General features: G+C 44.5%; 1 protein-coding gene across 1 annotated transcript; it reads left to right on the top strand.

The window, feature by feature from the left end:
* The first annotated feature begins 3,365 nt into the window (after positions 1-3,365).
* On the top strand, positions 3,366-12,622 carry LOC130473902 (early activation antigen CD69-like). The gene is made up of 5 exons (XM_056845537.1): positions 3,366-3,501; positions 4,403-4,453; positions 6,284-6,507; positions 8,040-8,146; positions 12,502-12,622. Exons 1-5 carry the CDS (start codon positions 3,366-3,368, stop codon positions 12,620-12,622), a joined length of 639 nt encoding a protein of 212 aa, XP_056701515.1.
* Positions 12,623-20,164: the final 7,542 nt, after the last annotated feature.

Here is a 20,164-nt window from a genome sequence, read left to right as displayed (position 1 = left end):
CCGCTCGGTCGTCCTGTGTGTGTTCAGTGCCGTCCAGTCGCTTCCGACTCCTGGCGACCCTATGAATGAAAGTCCTCCAAAATGTCCTGTCTTTTGACAGCCTTGCTCAGACCTTGCAAACTGAAGGCTGTGGCTTCCTTTATTGAGTCCATCCATCGGCCGTCCGAACTAACTTTAAGACCGGCGCGTTTAGGAACGCGGAGTCTGATCCTGCGATTGAATCATCCCCGCCCCCCCTTGCAATTTTGCGCCCCCCCCCCCTTAAGCACCCTTCGGAGGAAGACCGAGATGGCGAGCGGCGGGGCTTTGGTGCCAGTCGCCCAGCCCCAGGGCAGAGAAGCGCGCGCGCCGGCGGCTCGCCTCTGCTGGCTGCAGAGCCGGGTTGGGGGGAGAGAATGGGGCGGAGATGCGTTGAGCCGGCGGTGGGAAGCGGCTGTCGCTGGGAGCCGTGCCGGATTCTCTGCCCTGGATAAGCAGGTGCGTGGTAGTCGCTGCCCCCCCCCAAAAAAAATGCCCTTTAGGCACAGCCGCGGCCCTCCGGCACAGGACCTGGGCGTTGCTAGCGTCCCCGCGGCGCAGGAGCCGCCGTCTTAGCAGGCTCCCGAGAGCGGAGGCTGTGCAGGCGACCGGAGGAGAGGCCGGTTCCTGTAAAAGTTGCGCAGCTGGCGGGAAAAGGGGCGCGGTGGCTTCTGCGCCCCGGTGCCTAGCGAGCTCGAGTGGAGTCCAGCAGCCCCTCGGGGACCAGCAGGGTTTCCGGGGGCGCTTGCTTGCTTGCGAGACCCCAAGATCCCCTCGTCGAGGCTCTCCACGCGCCTGGGGTGGGAGTCTTCGCAGCTCTGTGGCCGGGATTGGGGCGGCGAAGCGGGGGGGGGGGCGCTTTCGTTTTCGGGCTGGGCCAGCCCAAGTGGCGAACAACCGCGGGCCAGCTCCCCAGAAGTCTGCGTCGGTTCGAGGTTCAGGACCGAGGCATGAGAAGTATTCATCTCCTATGGCTCGGTTGAATTCAGATCGGCGGAGCGAACGGAAGGGCTGCCGTCGGGACTGTAGCGGGTAAAGCCAGAGACTGCAAAACGCAGCAGGCTAATTTTGCAGCGGGTCTGTCGTTTCTTATGTGCAAGAACGGAGTGCGCATTATAATCGAACGAACTTGATTTTGGAGTTCAAGCCTCTAGCGGTAGGGTGGGATAATACAATCAAGGGATATTGCAGGAGGGTCAGGGTTGAGTTTTTTTCCTGCCCCCATCCCAAGATACTCCAAGACACCGTTTCCAAAGGTCTTGTCTTGGAGGAAGTGGTCGGTCGAATTCCTGCCGCCCCTGTTCCCCGGACCACAGACATTAGGGTGCTTGGCAGAGTGGTTGGGGAAGTGCTGGCTGCATCTCAGCGTTGCCAACTGAGAATCGTCCAAAAATCTTAGAGCCTTGGCGGGGTCCAGTCATTAGGTTGTGTTTCGGTATGTATCAAAACGCTGTTTCGACCAGGTCATGAGGCTCAGTAGTTTGTGGGGATAGTTCAGGGGAATGTAGGATGTGTTTCAGACGGAAGTGGATTGTGTGCGTGCAGTGTGGGATTCTGGCTGCGTTTGCCAAAGGTTGCAGTGGGGCAAAAACAATAAATAAAAAAAAACAATAAATAAATGGGTTTATTAATATGGTCATTAATTATGATTTTGTAGTTATTTTTTAAAAAAATGTACACTTGATGCCTGTCTAGTTTGTTGGTCTGAGAGTTTGTAAGATGGGGAAAGGATACTGTAAATAGAAGTAGGCTATGGTGTTTCTAGGAGTGTCTCTGGAAGCACCTCTGTGCTGGGGGTTTAAGGTGAAACTCAGTACAGGTGTTAACTGGTTTAATGTAACTAGTCTGAGTTTTTCATGATTACATTTTAGAGAGCCATATTTTGCCCTGTATTCCCTACGTTTCATGGCCTCTTGCTGGCTGTTTGTACATAAAATGGCTGCCTAGTGAGAATCCACTTGCATCATCTGAAGTGGACACTAGATTATGCAAGCGTGTGGCACAGTTAAATAAAGTCGGCTGCGAGATTCCTACTTATGTTTTTTTGTGATAGGGCTGCTACCCCTTGTGTTGTCAAACCCCAAGAAAGGATTTGTTTTGCTGCCACCTAGTGGGAATGATGCATAGAACACCTCTAGTGCTCAGTGCCCATCTCATAAAAGTTAAGAAGTATGGTAGCTTGCTGTATAACATGCCCTAGAGATTAACCAGCAACGTTGCCAGGAAACCCGAGGAGCCAAAGAAAAATGTGCGGAGCAACCAAAGGTTCCTTCCTGTTAAACATACAGGCTAAAGAGGGAGGGGCTGTATAATACCAAGGCCTATGAGCTCCTGAGTTGCATCATCGGTGGAGATTTCATCACATGGAGTTCTCAACGCCAGCATCTCATTCATGTGTCTGGCAATCCGGCTTGCAGTCCCTGCCAGCTCAAGATGTTTGGTTTCCTGAGGCAGAGTTCAAAATAGTACTTGTTGAGCTGGTGGATACTTCTGGAATGTGGACAGGAGGTAGTGGGTACCACCACAGAATGGCTGCTGTTGGAAAGATGGGGCCAGTCACAAAATGGCTGCCATTTGGGGGGCGGGGCAGCCAATTCTGGAAGTTTCTACATATGTTAAAGAAAAAGCAACTCACCAGACTTAGTGTGATGTGGGACACTGCACATCATCTGCTCACAGTCATCAAGGTGGTTGTGAGATAAATTGCCAGGGTTTACTAATATTTAAACAAAAAGTTTAAAAAACTCTCCTTGGTTATTAACTGCAAGCCTTTGTGACATCAGGACAATGACAGGGGATTCTGGTTTAACCAATAGTCCGCAGTTGATAAACTTCTGTATGCTGGGAGGGTGGAAATCCCAACTCTTCTGCCCCCTGCCCCAACCTGTATCTGCCTCTTGTTTCTCATGGCTCTTTTTAGATGTAATTTAACTTCTGGGAATCAATTTAATTGGTCTTTTATTCACATAGTTTTTTCGTTTTGCCATGAATGCATATTCAGTTAGTTTACTTTCCCAGTCCTCTCAGTATAGACACACTTCTGATTTCAATTTTGCTGCAAATGTCAGTCTGGCTGCCATTATCATGTAACTAAACAATTCTTCCAAATTTTTTGGAATATTTTTGGCAGAATGCCCAATAGCATATTCTTGGCTTCCATAATAAATTTAATTTTTTAAGTTTTCAGCATTTCAGCATGTATTTCTATTTTTTTGTCTTTTTGAATGTCCACCATATGTGATGAAAGTGCCATCCACTTCTCTACATTTCCCTTTATGATTCTTCTCCATCTTCTCAATATCCTTTGGAATAATATACCATTTGGAAGAACAGAAATGGTGGCCAGCATGAATCATGTTGAAAATCCTCCAGAAGAGATCATAGCTCTTAATCTGCTCAATCCAGAAAATGGACAGTTGAATACAGCTTTGGAGCAGAGGAGATCTTCCCACAACGAAGGTCCAGGAAGAAACAAACAGAATGGTAAGCAAACTCTGAAATGCCTTATTAACTTCATTTATGGGAAAACATATACTCTTTCACATGTATGCACATTCACAAGTTAATATAAGATGCCATGCTCATATATAAGAGCCTAAGCATCAGACACATATATTCTACACACATATGTCTATTCACATAGCATGAGACACACATACATATATATTCTTATATACAGATCCAGAATCACTATGCATGATGGGTAAAATACAATTCTTTGGTCAAGAGAAATTCACTGCTGTGGGCCTGGGTCAACTTGACCCACAACTGTTATTACTCAGCTGCAAGTGAGTAACTTGGTACAGGCAGGCTCTCTAATTAAGCCTGAAGCTTTGATTTAAGACAAGAAATGTCATTATGGAATTTTAACTCTAGGCTCCTCATTACCAGCTAAAGTGAACGCCTTTAGATGACTCTTATAGGGTATGCAAATACTTGTTTATACGTTTCTACTAATCACTGGCTAAAGTGATATACGCAATGGTCATTAGTGCTGTCTGTCAATGACCTATAAAACATGCTGTCTCCTTTGTTCTCGGTGGAGAACTCTGACTTTTAAAAAGAGTTTCTTCCACGTGTGCTCTGCTCTTTTATTGATCAATAAAAGACCTGCTTAATTGTTAACCTCTGTCTTGAATTACTTGATTGAATGCTAACAGTAATCATGGCATAACAATTCTCCCTACAAAGAACAATGCAGAGATGGAGGTACTGCCCTTACAGTAGAAAGAGCAAGAGTCCAGTGCAGGCAATGCAAGGATGTTTAAGCTCCATGAATCTGAAGACTGAAACCTCATGCCACAATAAATAGTACTCCATGTACCAGAAGTCTGGTTGTAATGCCCCTCTCTATTAAATGACAACATGTTTGTCTCTCTTTTAGCTGGCAGACGTAAATTGAAGCTTGACAAGAAAGCTAGAAGAGTAATTATCGGTACAATACTAATCTGCCTCGTTATATCGTTGCTGATCTCAGTTTTTTTCAACATTTACCAGCGTGGTGAGTTCTTAATTCCTTTTGTTTCCAGTTTACTATGATTTTCCCTGTTTGCTCCTTATCAGGACATAGACGTATTTGCATAGGCTTGGATCCAATGGTAACTTCTGCTGATGGAGGACTCCCCTGCCTTCCCTCTCCTGCTGCAGCCTGAAATGCCACTCCTGGGGGATGAGGGACCCCCCAGGCTCACCATAAACAGAGTCTGCAACAGGATTAGATGTAGAAGATTCTTGTAAATTATGCGTGATTGGTGGGCACGCCCAAATCACATCGTCATTATTTACAACCGTTCTCTGCATTTTACCTCTGGAGGGCTCCGGGTCAAAGAGTCTCTTTTGGACACTGGTCATGTAGACCTCCGTGGTAAATCATTAGTTAATCCCCTCATAGAATGTTTGCCTGAACTCTGTCCTCTATAATTAGAGTTAGCCAAAGCTAAACCCTTTACCTGATTCCTGGAAATTCTGCTGTAAGAAGAAGAATACTTTATTGTCTTAGTATTCATTAACTTTGGTACTCATTGTGTTATGCTCAATAAAATGGGGAGATCCAGAGGAAATATAGAGTTGATCTCTCAGAAATCAAGACACAGTGTCCGTGTCTTTCCTTCAATTAGAAAATCAGCAAAATCTCTTACCACCCATTGTTTGCAGAAGTCTTCTGCTTGGTCTAAGTGAGTGTTTCATCAGCCTCCAAAAATTCCACCTTAGACGCCATTTTTTTCCTCTGCAGTCTTTGCTATTGCTTCCCATATTCTGAGACTGAAAAAATTCCACAAATGAAATAACCAGGCACTGGAGATGCAACAAAGTGCCTTGGGGACCAAGTGTCAGTATAGATCAAACCTTGTATTTATGTGCTTAAACCTAAAGCTTTACTCCTTTGGCACATAAGTTGGATGCAAAATGGTGTCCAAACAAATGGAATTCTTATTTGGTCTGATGCTTTTAACACTGGAATTGGCTCTACCTGGTATTGGGAATTACGCTTGAGATATGCTTGGTACATGCAACCAGAACACAGAATTCTTTGTTCTCCACAGCAGGAATAAAGCGATAGAGGACCGGACCTTTCTACAGAAAGATCTCATAGCAAACCTTAAGCTTCATAGGAACACAAAAATGTTTTTTTTCATTGCTTCCCATATAGAATCATAGAGTTGGAAAGGACTACCAGGGTCATCTAGTCCAACCCCCTGCATAATGCAGGAAATTCACAACTACCTCTCCCCACACCTCCAGTGACTCATACTCCATGCCCAGAAGATGGCCAAGATGCCCTCCCTCTCATCATCTGCTTAAGGTTATAGAATCAGCATTGTTGACAGATGGTAATCTAACCTCTTCTTAAAAACCTCCTGGTAAGGAGAGCTTACCACCTCCCGAGGAAGCCTGTTCCACCGAGGAACCGCTCTAACTGTTAGAAAATTCTTCCTAATGTCTATACAGAAACGCTTTTGATTTAATTTCAACCCATTGGTTCTGGTCCGACCTTCTGGGGCAGCTGAAAACAACTCGGCACCCTCCTCTATATGACAGCCCTTCAAGTACTTGAAGATGGTTATCATATCCCCTCTCAGTCTTCTCCTCTTCAGGCTAAATGAACCAAGTTTCTTCGACCTTTCCTCATATATAGGAAGTTTTCTGCCTGGTCTCATCCTCTCCTACTTTGGAAATGCCATAGTTCTCATCCCCCCGAGTTGTAGGAGCAGATGGGGTGGTGGTGGTGCATGCCATGTGTCTATAACCTTTTCTCCTATGACAGTACGAATAAAACAGTTGCAAGCTACAACACAAGAGTCGAACGCTACATCCGCCTCAGAACAGTTGCAAGCGACACCCGCCTCAAAACCATGCCCCCAAGACTGGATTATGAATGCAGAATCATGCTACTTTTTCTCTGTTACTGAAAGCACTCTGGAATCAGCCTACAGAAACTGCTCTTCATCTGGTGGCTCCCTGACTGTGATGCGCAATGTTCAGGAAGAGGTGAGGCATTCCGACTTGGTAGAATGAATCTCTCATTGATTGTGTGGCTGTTAGTGGTGAGAGTGCATGGTGATAAGAATGAGGGGACATCAGTGTCCCCCGATGACTCTGACTGTCCACTTCTGTGCTGAGGGGCAAATCTCTTGAATGTGGGCAAATCCCTTGAGTCCAGGCAAGGCTGAAGTAAAAGCGGTTGTTGGGCCTTGTAACCTAGAGGAATCAAAACCTCTAGCCATGAGGGAAGTTCTCCCACCTGCCACTCAGGACCACAGCCTTGAAATCAAGCCCTTTGAGCCATTACCGTGCATCTGTGTTGCAGTGGCCAGAAACACTTCTTGTCAGCTCTATTCAGTGCCAAGATTGTGGGATTTTATTTTGGATTCAGGCCTAGTGACCTTCATTCGTGTCTTTATAATCTTAAGGCTAGACCGTGGAGCACCCTTAGGGGCCAGCTTGAACACATCAGATGGTGCACGAAGGAAGTGAAGGAGCCGGTGTGGTTAAGAGCGGTGGTTTGGAGTGGTGGATTCTGATCTGGAGAACCAAGGTTTGATTCCCCATTCCTCCACATGAGTGGCGGACGCTAATCTGTGAACTGGGTTGGTTTCCCCACTCCTCCACCTGAAGCCGGCTGGGTGACCTGGGGCTAGTCACAGCTCTCTTAGAGCTCTCTCAGCCTCACCTACCTCACAGGGTCTCTGTTGTGGGGAGGGGATGTGAAAGTGATTGTCAGCTGGTTTGATTATCCCTTAAGTGGTAGAGAAAGTTGGCATATAAAAACAAACTCTTCCCCCTCCTCTTCCTCCAGTAGCTATATTTAAATTTAGTGCTTAAAAATCCAGTTTGAACATTTATTTAATTAATTAATTTATACCCCTCCCTCCCCAGCCGATGACCAGGCTCAGAGCAGCTCACAAATATTTCAACATATTAAAATGAATTAAAGCATTTAAAACCACAATTAAAACAGCCCAATAAAAATCCCTAAATAATACGAAGAAAAGAAAAAAACGCTAAACTTTACATTGAACTTTACGATATCTTGTGGCAACAATAACCTACAAAGCTCTTCATGGCCTAGAGCCTGGACCATGTCTCCTGATATGCCCCCCTGCAGCACCTGCACTCATCTGAAGAAGTGAACTGTGACTCACGAAAGCTGATACCCTGCCAGAAATTTTGTTAGTCTTTAAGGTGCTACTGGACTCTTGATCTTTTCATCTGAGCCAAGTCTGCTGAAGATCTAGGGTTGCCAGGTCCCTCTTAGCCACCAGCGGGAGGTTTCTGGGGCAGAGCCTGAGGAGGGGAGGGACTTCAGTGCTATAGAGTCCAACTGCCAAAGCGGCCATTTTCCCCAGGGGAACTATTGGCTGGAGATCAGTTGTAATAGTGGGTTGGCAACACTACCTATCCATCAAGGTTTAACAACGGAAACAAATTCTAAAACAGTATATTGAAATGTGGTGTTGTAGTAATACAAATACATTTAAAACACACTTTGAAAACTAAGACGCAACACTTTTTTTTTTAAGACCTTCATAAATAAGAAGAAAGACGGTACTGAGTATTGGCTTGGGTACCGAAGAGAGAGCATAGGAGACCCCTGGAAACAGCCGGACGAGTCAGATTTTGATGAATGGTAAGTTGTTGTTCTTCTGAATGTTGGGACTGAGGAATGCTTAGGGGGATGGGTTTGTTTTTTTTTACACACATTCTTTTTTTGATGTTTGAGATCTAGTGTTGTGAGTTTGTGTCAGACTAGGATCTGGGAGATCTGGATTTACAAATCCCCACACTTCTATGAAATGTGTTGCTAGTCACTCTCCCTTAGGTTAACCTGCCTCACAGTGTAGTTGTGAAGGTAAAATGGAGCTAGAGCCAGGGGTGTAAACTACTGGGAGGGGGGGCAGAGAGGCTCAGGGATTGCCCAGCAGGGGCAGTGCCCCCCTAGGCCCTCTGTAATTTCCCAGCTGGGGCAATGACCACCCACCCCCAGGCTGCCAGGTAGCACCATAAAGCTGCTCGGCCTGTCATATTCTCAAGTTCAGTTGGTCCTGTTTGTCGCAACTTAATAAGTTCCCAGGAAGAACAGGGCTGGTTTTGTTTGTTTTTGTAAAGGTAAAAGTGGGAGAAGGAGACTTCCAGTGGTTAATACTTTATGTGAAGAAACAACAGAGAAGGAACGTGGAAGGTGGTTAAGGAAAGATCAATCCATCTAGCAATCAGGGGGCCTCACAGGCTGTGAAGAATGAATTTCCCATAGCCTGCAACATAAACTCCGATGTGAGTACAGGTAGTTTCAAGTCCAGTAGCACCTTAGAGACCAACAAGATTTTTAGGGTATAGCCTTTCGAGGGTCAAAGCTCAGTTCGTTAGTCTCCAACACAGGGAGCATCAACTCTCAGAATCTTATTGTCCCCAAAATCTTGTTGGTCTCTAAGGTGCTACTGGACTCGAATCTACCTGTTCTACTACAGGCCAACACGGCTACCTTCTGAAACTATCGGATGTAAGTAATGGATCAGGAAAATTACGGGTGCCTTCACAGATTGGATACTAATAACTGCATTACTACTCTGTCCTGGTGCCCTTGCCTTAGAGAAAGAAACGGTCCCAGCTCCATTTTATTTTTAGCTATGGTTGTGGGGGGAGTGTTACCAAGGACCCCCTTCCTACCTAGATGTGTGCTGTCTGCCCTGATTCCATCCTGGCTAAATTTGCTGTGGCAGCCGCGTTAGGAGCTACCAGTGCCTTGCTTTGCAGAAGGTGAGTTCAAGACTCTCCTCAGGGTATGCTAATGAGTGGCCAAAATCTTGAGTGGGAGACAGATTCACTGATGGGGCATCTACATGCTTACCTGTTGCCGTAAGGACTCACAAAGCCAATTGAATTACTGTCAAGCAGCCAGGTGAGCTGATTACCTTTTGCTGAGCTTCCCTGAGTGTCTCCTAGCCTACCAGCCCACTTTCAAAGCCTCCATCCTGCCGGCCCTTTGGTCCACCCTGCCTGGATACAATCTGCTTTTGTCACCCTTCTGGGAAGCCCCACCCCTCCTAACTCCGTCACAGCCAGGAAATCCATAAACTCTCATCCTGGACTCAACCTGAATTCCTGGACCTTATGCCTTTGAAATTTGTCTGGGTGCTGGGCAGGCCAGGAGGGCTCTGTTGGGGTGCTCAGAGTTCTGCTAGGCTCAGGTTAGCTTTCTGCACCTCTGTCCCCACCTTGTGATTTCTTGTGAGTTGTTGTATTGTGACAGCTTTAAATAGTCATCAGATAATTCCTGTGGCTGAATGTGCCCTTCCAAGTGTTCCACTCAATAGTTGAGCGGATTTCCTGCATTGCTACATCATAGATTGGAGAGGGGTATTCATGGCTACTAGTTAAAATGGCTACTAGTCATGATGTAGACCTATTCTCTCCAGGATCAGAGGAGCAGGCTTATTATCTTAGGTGCTGTGGAACACAGGCAGGATGCTGCTGCTGCAGTCGTCTTGTTTGGGGGCTTCCTAGAGGCACCTGGTTGGCCACTGTGTAAACAGACTGCTGGACTTGATGGGCCTTGGTCTGATCCAGCAGGGCTTTTCTTATGTTCTAATTTCTGTGTTAGTTTTGAACTGTCATTGTGTTCAAGTACACCGAAGTGATGCAAAACCACTTTGTTTAGTGTGTTTGTCTTACTATGCAGCTTGTACGCTGCTAAAATATTCTCCTTATTGATAATTAGTTTTTTCCTGTTTATGCTGCTGCTGATGTGTTACGGCTGTGTAAGTATGTTCTTTTGAGTTTCTTACAGACTGATGCTATTCATGTTTATTCAGAAATAAGCCCAGTGAGTTAAGTTAGACTTGCTGTCAGCTAAATTGCAATGTGTTAAGGCAGGGATAGCTAATTTTGGGGACTGACAGATAGCTGTCAGGGTGCTGTGTTTTGGTAGATACCTATTCCCAGCTCGGAGCAGGTCATAGGAATGGCAATAAAGTGAAGACTGCAGACATGCATCATATTTATTTTATGTATTTTAAATATTTCTGTGCTGCCTTGCCACCCAAACAGGATCCCCAAGGTGGCAAACATTGAAATGTCAAACTATTTCAACATTAAAACCTTTAAAATACATATAAAAACATATAAACCATAAAACATAAATTTATGATAGATGGTATCAAAAGCTGAGAGATCTAGAACATGGGTTCTCAACAAGGGGGGAATTCCCCCCAGGGGGGATTTTAGGGTTCCAGGGGGGAATTGGGACCACTGTTCAGCAAAGTGTGATGTCCTGTACATTATATGCAATTTGTAAAATTGTACGGTAGTTTGTTTTTAATTTAATCTGTGACATAAAGTCTATGACTATTTTGGGAATTGTTATATTCTGAACAATAGCGAAAGGGAGGAATGGAGCAAAAATGGTTGAGAACCATTCATCTAGGAGAATTAGCACGGCTGTACTCATCCTCATCTTCTGGCACAGGTCATCCAACCAAATTAATTATTATTTTATCTTACTAGATTTGTATCCCGCCCTTTCCTGATTACAGTCAGGCTCAGAGTGGCTACCAAACAGGATAAACAAATCAATGTAAAATACATATTGTAAAATTTAAAACCTCATAAACCTTATACAATCTAAAATCCAGTAGGTGCCCTATCAATAAAAATCTAAGTAAATACAATGCAGTGGTGGGAATAGCCAACAGGAAGGAGCGGAGAAGAAGGTGAGGGAAAACAGAAACCAAAATCAGCTAAATAAATGAAAGAAAGTAAATGAACATAGGGATAGAGAGGCCAGCTGCAATGTAACTGTCGCTGCCTCAACCATGGGCCTGGTGGATCATCTCAGTCTTGTAGACCCTGCAAGGTTTCACTTGACAGGGAGTTCCACCAGGCTGGGGGCAGAGCTGAAGAAGCTCTGGCCCTGGTTGAGGACAGCCAGATGCTCCTTGTGCCAGGGACTACCAGTACGTTGTAATTTCAGTCCCATAACCAGGCTTGAAACCAAATTGGAACAGAACTTCATTCATGCATCCCTGAAGCTGCCCAGCTACTCTTTGTCCCGTTACCTTGCTCACAACTGGTACATTTGAGACTGGACGGAAGTTATTCAACTGCCCTGAGTCCAGAGTAGGTTTCTTTAGGAGTAGATGCACTGCTCCTTGCTTCAAAGGAGGGGCAGCCACTCCTTTTCTCAGGGAGGTATTTATTGCCTCCTAGACCCATTCTGCCAGCATACACACCCCCAGCAGATTTAAGCACCCAGGAGTTGTGAAAATTGTACAGGCAGGTGATGGGCTTCAAACTTCCAGGAATCCTACCCACATCCTCAGACCAGACAAGCTGAAAAATATCTCAAACAACCAGACAGGTCAGCACACTGGCATCATCTGAAGCTAGGGTTGTCAGGTGCCCGATGGTGGCGGGCAACCCCCCGGCAATTCCCCCCTCTGCCTGCCAACCACCTGAGGGTCGGCGGGCAAACCTGCACGCATGCGTGCATACTGGAGGTTCCGCCTCACGAGGGGCCTTATACCTCTTAGTTTGAGTGGTAAAGGGCAGCTTTACCGCTCAGACTAAGAGGTAAAGGCCCTTTGTGAGGTGGCACTTCCGGAAGTGCCGCACGTGCATCAGCGCGCATCAACACAAAATCCTTCCGCCGGAGGAGAAGAGGGACCTGGCAACCCTATCTGAACCTGTCACTGTTGCTGTGGAGTCCAAGTTGTAACAGATGTGACAGATTTTATCCTCAAAATGCTGAGCAGAAAAGTCACAGCAGGCTACTGACCTAGGGTTGCCAGCTCCGGGTTGGGAAATACCTGGAGATTTTTAAGGAGGAGCCTGAGGAGAGCGGGGTTTTGGGAGGGGAGAGCAATGCCATAGAGTCCAATTGCCAAAGCGGCCATTTTCTCTGTTTTCTCATGGCTTTGAAAATGTTAACTTGAGTGTGTGACATAACAAAACACTGAATTCACCTCTGGCTGACTTCTTCTGTTGCAGGTTTAAAATCAAAGGGGACGGCCTTTGTGCCTCCCTCAATGATGGTGTGGTGAGCTCCACGGACTGCGACAGCCAGATCAGCCTGCGCCGCTGGATATGTAAACGTCCCCAGACTGTTTAAGAAAAACCGAAAACGCTTGCCTACAGGGAAGAATGTCTGACACTTCCACAGATCTCAGTTTCCTTTTATGATCTTGAGCTAGAGGATATCTAGGCAAAGTATTGTCCTGTATATTCAAACCCCCCTAACAGTGGTAATCGAGGGCTGGCAATTTTCTGCTATGAGGAAAGGCAGTGGATGCCTTTTTAGCTCTGTTGAATATAGAGATGCTTCCCTGTGAGCAAAAATATTGTACATCTGGTACAAGCAAGATTTCACAAGCATGGAAGATATCTTGACCCTTAATGATTTAGCAAGTGGCTAAATGTTGACACTTAATGATTTAGCTAGTGGCTGAATTCAGAACAGGCAGCAGAGTTTTTGGATTAGAATTCTAAAGAGAAGGAACAATAATGTTTGACCATATATTATTAATTTTTTTAACAGCAAGATTTCCTTTGGTCCCAGAACTGCCTGTTGTATGCACGTTACCAGCCTTGTGGGCAGCCTGCAAACGTTCTCGTGTTGCACTGTTGGAACATGCAGCGTGTGTCCTTGGTTCAGCAGTAGCAATAGCTGTTGCAGTGTTTGCACGTTTTAAAGCAAGGTGAACACAGACCTGCGTAGCTTTGGCAGTGAGCCTGCTGTGGAAGCATGCTCACGGCGATTGACAGTGCCACCCTAAGCAAAATTATGCCCTCCTAAACCCATTGATGTCAGTAGCTTTAGAATGGTGTAATTCTGCTAGGATGGCACTGTGATACGGTCATATAGCTTTTCTTCCCAGGTTTGGCTTTGTTGGGGAGGTTGTTTTATATTGGTACAGGGATTGGCCCTTGTTCATCTTGAAGCTACTCCCTCTCCTTTCAGAACTGTGGTTGGTGCACAGTACTGATTGGCTGGACCTTTTGCCAGTTACAAAGCCCCCTTCTTCCTCCTCACACATCTGGTTTCAACATTTAAATGCATTGATAGAAAGGGCTGAACAAACAGAGTAGACAATCATGCTTGGTTACTTATTCAAATATTAGAAGAAGAGTTGGTTTTTATAGCCGGTTTTTTCTCTACCTTTAAGGAGTCTCAAACTGGCTTATAATCGCCTTTCTTTCCCCTCCCCACAACAGGCACCTTGTAAGGTAGGTGGGGCTGAGAGAGTTCAGAGAGAACTGTGACTGGCCCGAGGTCACTCAGCAGGCATCATGTTAAGCACTACGCCACGCTGGCTCTAATTTAAAAATAGGTAACTTGCCAGGAATATTGGGATGAGAGGGAACATATGAGTGAGATACTTATTTCATTTATACCCTATAAAGTAGGTTAGGCTGAGAGTGTATGGTCGAAAACGCATGGTCGCTTTATCCTCCTTTAATCTCTGTTTTAACCAGGATTGTATGCACATTAGGCGAAACACATGCGTTCGATCCTGCCTGAATCCTGGCTGAAACAGGGATTAAAGGAGGATAAATTGACCATGAATTTTCGACCTATGACTGGCCCAAGGTCACCCAGCAGGTTTTCTTAGCAGAGTGAGGGTTCAAATCTGGGTCTCCCAGATCCTAGCCAGACACTCTAACTGCAACACCATATTGGCTGTTAGTTCCATATCAGTGGTTCCTTGAATGTATGCCTTTCACTCATACAGCTGTGTGGTGCAGTGTCTGTGTGTGATTACAATCTTCCTTCCGCCCCTCTTGTCTTATCACAATGACAGTTCTGAGGGCATGCCCTAGCTCAGCGATCTCATCAGTATATTGCTCTGTTGCTGTGTATTGGGGATTCCATAATCACATTGAATGTTGAGGTATTTACCATTTGCCTCAAACAAACATGCCGAGTTCTTTCAACCTGGCCCAGAGTGGATCTAGGGCTGCTGGTTCCTTATGACATTTTTTTTAAAAAATGGAAAGCAGTAAATTAAAACTGTAAGTTTTAGTGAAGGGGGAAATGTCCTCCCTCTTAAATCCTAATTGGATTGTCGATTAAAAGCAGCATCCTCTAACACACACAAAAAAACCCTTGCTTTTATACTACACTGTATACAATTGTACACTGTACAATTCTACACTGGATTGCAGGTATTTGGTGCTTGCACTGCTGCTTGGAAATTATGGACAGCATTGCCTAGGCAACATGCCATGGTCTGTGCAAGTTGAATCTTAATGCATCCCCCCCCCCAATTGGATATTTGCTTAACAGGGTCTTTGCTAAGCTGCTTTGATGAGAATGCACACGAGTCATAAATCTGAGGCCATGTAGCTGCCCTTGTCTCTTGGCTGACTGCTAGGGGTTGCCAACCTCCAGGTACTGGAGAAGAAAAAAGCACCTCTATACTAATACCAATTAGGTTAGGAAAACAGTACAGGGGCAACAGTCATGTACAAAAAGGTGCAATTTATATAAGCTACTGAAGTGAAAACATGTACAATATTGTACTCAACAAAGTAACCACACAACAAACAGTCTTCCATAGGATACGGCCATTTCAGATTCAAAACAATATGGAAGGACTGAAGAAGGATTCCATATTGTTGTGAGTCTGAAATGGCCGTATCCTATGGAAGACTGGCTTCTTATGAAATTTGTACACAGAAACTCCTATGGAAGATTGTGGCTTCTTATGAAATTTTGTACACAGAAACTGGATTGCTACTGTTACTCTGTTGAGACGCTTGGAAAATTATTGTAGCTCCTTGCTGTATATATTGTACATATTGATTGTTAGTTTGTTGTGTGGTTACCTTGAGTACAATATTGTACATGTTTTCACTTCAGTAGCTTATATAAATTGCACCTTTTTGTACATGACTGTTGCCCCTGTACTGTTTTCCTAACCTCCAGGTACTAGCTAGATCTCCTGCTATTACAACTGATCTCCAGGCAATAGAGATCAGTTCACCTGGAGAAGATGGCCGCTTTGGCCATTGGATTCTCTGGCATTGAAGTCCCTCCCCTCCCCAAACCCCGCCCTTCTTGGGCTCTGCCCCAAGGGAGGCTTTATGTAGCATGATTTCACACACGCTGAATAACACACTTCCAGTTCACTTTCACTGCACTTTGCAACTGGATTTTACTGTGTGAAACGACAGAATCTTCTTACAAATGATCTCAAGTGCATTGAAAGTAGGTTGAAAGTGCATTATTCATCTCTCAGGCAAGCACACATTTCTTCCTAGTAGGCCCAGAGTGGATCATGGACTGCTAGTTTCTGACAGCCCATTCCTGGGAGGGGGGGGCGAAACCTCTTAGGAGGCGGCCTGACCCCACTGCCGGCGTTAAGTGCGTGTAATCACGCAATTACATGCACTTACACCAGGGGGAGGGTGGCTCCACTGGTGCCCAAGCGCCGTGGAGCTGCACCTCTCCCGTCCGCTGGCGTAGCTTCTCTGTGGTGCCAGCAATGGCGCAGACAGGCCGCGCCGGCACAGGGGTGCGTTCCGGAGGGGAGGAGCTGCCGGTTAGGTGGCTTCCTACCCCCTTTTGGCTACTTGTGCCAGCGGCCGGAATGGTGTTGCTGCACCTGCTATTTTCAATGGGGAGAAAAGCCCCAGTTAAACAACAAAAAGCCGCAAAACGGCTTTTTTTTGTTTAACGGCGTTAGGGAAACGGCTGTTCTCCTACCCTGTCAGCTCAGGAATGGGCTGTTATTTAATTTCTTCAACTATGCTTCTTTCTCAGGGCCAGTTGGGCCAGATATCTCAGACTTTGTTGAGCAGCCCCAACACAAGTCTGCCTGGAAAGCACAGAGTAGATGGCAAAATTAGAGAAATAGTTCATTAATTTTGCCATGTGAATAAAAGACCAATGAAAGAATTTCAAGATAAATGGAAAGCACACTAATGTTATTCTTAAAAACGGGGAGCAGAGAAGGAGGCTGTTGAAATATGAATTATTAAAAATCCTTTTGATATACTGTATCGCAAAGTTGTTAAAAGGGGGCGAACATTTAATCATATCATGGATAATATGATGTGAACACAAGTTTTATTATTCGAGAAATATTTTTAGAAATGCATCATAGCAATTACCATTGCATGCTTTTCTTATCTATTCTTTTCAAATATTGTATAGGGGATCTTATGATTTATGTCAAGATATATTATGATAATCACCATTTAATGCAAATAATTATATCACTATTTACTGCTTATAATTGTTGATATTATCATATATTATATCATATGTATTTTTCTTTCTCTTTTTCTTTGATGTAATTGTTTGCAATATGGCTTTTGTTTTTCTCTTTTTCTGTTCCATTTATAAAAAATAAAATCTTTCTTCAAAAGATAGTATTGAGTGCCTTTTTTTCCTTCAGCCCCATTAGAAATTTTAACATCAGTGTGGGCTTGCATTCCTCGGTGATATTTGGGCTTTGGTGAACTATGGGAGATTGAGATAACAACTAGAAAATGGCAGTTAGTAAAAGACTTGGATATTTATTAGATCTCAAAGTGACATGATACTATTTTAGTCATGGGGGGAAATAATTATTGTCTATTCAGCTGGTGGTAGCAGAGGGGATTCTGGTTATTTGTAACTGTTTGGTGTCTAACCTGCCCAAATGAAATCCATGAAACATTGATGACTGATGAATCCTTTTACCTCAACATTATAACTTTAGCATTTAAATTTATGTTTTTTTAAAAAAATTTAAAGCCTTTTTGTGTGCAACCTGAACTCATGCTGAAGCCAGATGTTTGCCAGTTTACAGACCAAAAGACTTTCCTATTACAGCCCTCCTAGGCAAGGGATATAGGCGTGCATTGAGCCTTTAGCTCTTGGGTATGAAGTTTCCAACCACAGCTTATTTAGGATGTTAAGTTTTGGGAGAAGGCTCATGACTTGCAGGTTAAAAAAATGGGCCCAAAAGATCCAAATCCTTTTGCAACTTCTAGAGGTCAAGGATGTTTTATATGGCAGATATAGGTCAAAACTTTGGCCGGATGAGCTTGTCATAGCTCAAAAAGATATGAAATAATAAATTGTACCTAAGTAATGAAAGGTTGATCAGTAGATGGACAACCTTTTTAAAAATAAAAACTAAGAAATGGCCTACATAAGAACATAAGAAAACCATGCTGGATCAGACCAAGGCCCATCAAGTCCAGCAGTCTGCTCACACAGTGGCCAACCAGGTGCCTCTAGGAAGCCCACAAACAAGACGACTGCAGCAGCGTTATCCTGCCTGTGTTCCACAGCACCTAATATATTCGGCCTGCTGCTCTGATCATGGAGAGAATAGGTATGCATTATGACTAGTATCCATTTGGACTAGCAGCCATGAATACCCCTCTCCTCCATGAACATGTCCACTCCCCTCTTAAAGCCTCCCAAGTTGGCAGCCATCACCACATCCTGGGGCAGGGAGTTCCACAATTTAACTATGCATTGGGTGAAGGATAGCCTCATGACTGACAATTTTTGTAACAGCCGACAGACCTTACCTAAATGAAATTCAAATATGAATAATTTTACTTGTATTTGAACTAATTTTAAGTTACCTGTTTTGCTTTGCTCCATGGATACTTTACTTTGCAGATTGCTAATTCGCCAAGAGACATGTATGTTCGATCACTGTTTCTTGTTGTTTTGCCATTCTCAAACTAATATTTTATTACAATAGTTTTTCATATTTAAGCAACCCAAAATGTAATCATTTATATTTGCCTGATCAGTTATTCTGGAGGGACTGGGATGACACATGGATAGGAAGTGATACTTGGGTTTGAACTCACAGGAGGGAATTTTCAGTGAGTCCTTCTAGCTCCCTCTAAAATGCTGATCTCATAGTATTCTGTTGTTGCTTTTAAAAACTGCCATAGTGGATCTTGGCCTGCCGCTTTTAAGTGTAACTTTAGATCCAGGTTCCTTGCAATTGTGACATATTGATAGTATCTGATTATATTTGATTTTCATATGCAGCAAGTATATTTTGTATGGTTTATAGATGTATACTGTGTTTTAATGGAATTCCTATTCTTACTGTTTCTATAAGCTTTTTCAATATTCCAGGCTCTCAGTTGACTTGGCTGAATTTCTTTTGGGTTCAGTGTCCTTTTTAATTTTGTTCATATGACTCTCTAACAGTGCATTCCTAAGGAGAGTTACTCTTGTCTAAGCCATTCATTTCAATGGGCTTAGACTGGAGTAATTCTCTTTAGGAATGCACTTTAAGGCAGTTGGATGCAGCTCATTGTGGCATTTAATGGTTAATGTACACCAGTGGTAAATCATGTTGTAAAAACGTTCCTGGACTGTATCAATTAAGATTACAGGTGGCAAACTGAATCCTTGGTGCCCCAAGAGTTAACAAGTCATTGCATATGGAAAACTAACTACCCTGATTAAAATGTACATTCAAATTTTAATTGGTGTGCAAAGGGAAAACGTTCTTTTAACTTTAAAAACAGCCTTATATATAAAATCAAAGTTGTTGGCCAAGCAGTAGACGTTAGGTAGATACTTCTGTATTCAAATATGTGTTTGATTGTTGGGAAGGTCTGTCATTGAGAGGGCAAAGTGATAATTGAAGAACGTAGTCATTCTCTTGAACCTCTTATTGCTGGATCTCCCAGGCCCAAGGAAAGATGTTCTGGTGTATTAAAGTAAGCCTCTTTTCAATGCTGTATGTTCAATTAGAACCGTCTCCTTCTCACAAATCCACTTAAACTGATCGTTGCACATTTCTGGGAGAATTTGGTTGACTTTGAGAACCCCACATCTGTCCCCATTTGGGGGAGATACTGGAAACCTGTGGAATGTAATGAGAAACCATCAGTATAACACATAGGGCACTTCCACACATGAGGAATAATGCACTTTCAATCCACTTTCAGTATACTTTGCAGCTGGATTTTACTGTGTGAAATGGCAAAATCCACTTGCAAACAATTGCTGTAGTGCATTGAAAGCGCACTATTTCATATGAACACATGAAGCTTCTTTACACTGAATCAGACCCTTGGTCCATCAAAGTCAATATTGTCTACTCAGAGCAGCAGGGGCTCTCCAGAGTCTCAGGCAGAGGTCTTTCACATGACCTGCTTGCCTAGTCCCTTTAACTGGAGGTGCCGGGGATTGAACCTGGGACCTTTTGCATGCCAAGCAGATGCTCTACCATTGAGCCACAGCCCCTCCCCAAAGTGCCCATAGTGTGGCCCTTGCAGCAGGGTTTGCTGTGCTCCAGAAGATTCATATAATGAGTCAAGATCCACAATTATAGCAGAGGAATGCAGAACCAATATACAAAAATAGTTACAATTTATATAATGGAAAATGCCCTAGTCATGTAACATGCTATACTGATGGAAGAAGAAGAAGCGGAGGATCCCTGCTGAGGGGGATCCGTCGTTTGCGGGGCCGCGCCGGGTGGCGGGGCCCGGCTGGCACTTAGCAGCAGGGGTGGGGGAGGGGGTGGGGGGTGCCCCGCGCTCCCTCCTGACTCCCGACGGCTGGCAGGGGGGGGAGCTCCTACCGGCCGGCGGTCTGCGGCGTGGGGAGCGGATCTGGGCGTCTGTCTGGTCCGCCGGCCGGGTATTTAAGGGGAGGTTCTGCTTGTGCTGGCCC

This window comes from Euleptes europaea, chromosome 1, assembly GCF_029931775.1.
Source record: "Euleptes europaea isolate rEulEur1 chromosome 1, rEulEur1.hap1, whole genome shotgun sequence".
NCBI classification, from domain to species: Eukaryota; Metazoa; Chordata; class Lepidosauria; order Squamata; family Sphaerodactylidae; genus Euleptes; species Euleptes europaea.
Note: the sequence above shows the minus strand (reverse complement) of the source record. Positions and strands in the feature narration are given on the sequence as shown.